This window comes from Palaemon carinicauda, chromosome 3 (assembly GCF_036898095.1).
Source record: "Palaemon carinicauda isolate YSFRI2023 chromosome 3, ASM3689809v2, whole genome shotgun sequence".
Classification (NCBI taxonomy): Eukaryota; Metazoa; Arthropoda; class Malacostraca; order Decapoda; family Palaemonidae; genus Palaemon; species Palaemon carinicauda.
The window spans coordinates 68,701,765-68,704,264 of NC_090727.1; the positions used below are offsets into that span (position 1 = coordinate 68,701,765).

General features: G+C 39.4%; 1 protein-coding gene across 1 annotated transcript in view; it reads right to left on the minus strand.

Annotated features, from left to right (window-relative positions):
* Positions 1-1,203: 1,203 nt before the first annotated feature.
* Positions 1,204-2,500, minus strand: part of LOC137632344 (uncharacterized) — a 26,678-nt gene continuing 25,381 nt past the window's right edge. The window contains 1 exon segment of the mRNA XM_068364281.1: positions 1,204-1,301. Coding sequence (XP_068220382.1) covers positions 1,204-1,301 — 98 coding nt within the window.

The following is a 2,500-nucleotide window of genomic DNA, read 5'->3' on the forward strand; positions in this document are numbered from 1 at the left end:
TTTTAGTAAAAACAGACCAGATATTTGACGTTGGTGAAAGTTGAAAGAGTACATATTAGTAAAAACAGGCCAGATATTTGATGGTAGTTAAAGTAGACCATGTTAGTAAAAACAGACCAGATAACTGACGTTAGTGAAAGTAGACCATGTTAGTAAAAACAGACCTGATATCTGAAATTGGTGAAGGTTGAATGAGTGCGTGTTAGTATAAACAGCCCAGTTATCTGACATTGGTCAAGGTTGAATGGATGTGTGTTAGTAAAAACACCCCAGATATCTGGCATTGGTGAAGTTTGAATGAGTGCATGTTAGTAAAAACAGCCCAGATATCTGTTATTAGTGAAGATTGAATGAGTGTGTGTTAGTATAAACAGCCCAGATATCTGACATTGGTAAAGGTTAAAAGAGTGCGTGTTAGTGTAAACAGCCCAGATATCTGACATTGGTGAAGGTTGAAAGAGTGCCTGTAATAAACAGTCCAGATATCTGACACTGGTGAAGGTTAAATGAGTGCATGTCAGCAAAAACAGCCCAGATATCTGACATTGGTGAAGGTTTAAAGAGTGCCTGTAATAAACAGTCCAGATATCTGACACTGGTGAAGGTGGAATAAGTGCATGTCAGCAAAAAACAGCCCAGATATCTGACATTGGTGAAGGTTGAAAGATTGCGTGTTAGTATAAACAGCCCAGTTATCTGGCATTAGTGAAGGTTGAATGAGTGCATGTTTGTAAAACAGACAGGTATTTGATGTTAGTAAAGGTTTAATGAGTGTGTGTTAGTATAAGCAGAACAGATATCTGACATTGGTGAAGGTTGAATAAGTTTGTGTTTGTATACACAGCCCAGATATCTAACATTGGTGAAGGTTGAAAGAGTGCATGTTAGTATAAACAGCCCTGGTATCTGGCATTGGTGAAGGTTGAATAAGTGCATGTCATTATAAACAGCTTAGATATCTGGCATTGATGAAGGTTGAATGAGTCCGTGTTAGTATAAACAGCCCAGCTATCTGACATTGGTGAAGGTTGAAAGAGTGCGTGTTAGTATAACACACCGGTGTTTGACATTGGTGAAGGTTCTGCTCTAGATTGTATCTGTGTCAAGTAGACGTTGTTACCAGGTGTTTTGTGAATGGATGCAAGACCAGCTCTTAAGGCCATTTCAGGGGTGCAAAGGTCTTTTGAGAAAGAGAATTTAGGTTTAGTTTGGATAACGAGGAAGAGATTCATCTCTCACCTGAGCAGATTCCACATGTGTGCCTCCTGCTACGATTCTGGTTTCGTCACTGAGAGATCCCTCTGAAACAAGATCAGAGAAGTCATTTACTACTACTACTACTACTACTACTACTACTACTACTACTACTACTATCCTCCTGGCGAGTACAGTGATAATGTGTCTGATTAGCATTAATATGGCAGCAGATTGATCCTAGCCCGGGACTATGAGTTTAAGCTGTTTACTGGGGAGGTCACTGCTGTAGTTGGGTACTAACAGTTGCGTGTGGGGTTTGCCCAGCTGACGTTTTGCTGAGCATCTATTCTGATGAAACTAAAACTGAAACCAGACACCTTTACCTTTACTACTACTACTACTACTACTACTACTACTACTACTACTACTACTACTACTGTATTACAGGACAATCCATGCCCTGAGTTGAAAAATATGAATGATCATATTTATTACAGCGGGGAGTAATTTTATTTTATCTTCAGTTATTCATTTTATACAAAACTTGGAAATGTTAACTGTCATTTTATTGAGTTAATTCGTCATTTTCATGATTTTTAATAATAGGCCATCAGCATTTTGTAACTTTTGAAGAAAAAATGTAGTGGTGGTAACTGCAAAATTTATAGAAATGCCAGAGGACATTGCACTAAGATAAAGAGGGAAAGGTATGTTAGCAGGTTTAATAGTGGAAGAATGAGTAGTGAGATCAAACATAAGCACAATTTCTGAATGAAAGGAGGAAACAAGCGATATCTGTTGTTGCTAAAGCTGACCTATTCATAGATGTGTAAATGGATTCATTTGATCGTTATAATTGGCTATGAAACGTAAACAAAACAGTGGCTTCCTAGTTTGGCGGATTTCTAAGGGTTTGTAATTCACCAGTCGTCTTATACAACAGGTATGACCTAAATTCATTAAAGTTTTCCCTAATTTTCGACCTCGTCTTATCTAAAGGTCGTCTTATACGCGGAAATATACGGTATTCTCATTGTTCTCAAATTGTGAGGGCCCCAAAATTTTTAAGTGCCACAAGGTTGTTGTGGCCTATCGGAAGCGTTCCTACCTGGCGTTCGCCGAACTAGGGTTCAAGTCCCACTCAAATTTGATAGTTTCTTTAGTTTCAGCAACCTCACCGTCCCTGTCAGCTAAGGATGGGTTTTTCGGGGAGGAGCCTATAGGTTTACCAGCTGAGTCATCAGCAGCCATTGCCTGTCCCTCCCTGATCCTAGCTTGGGTGAAGAGGGGGCTTGGGGGCTGA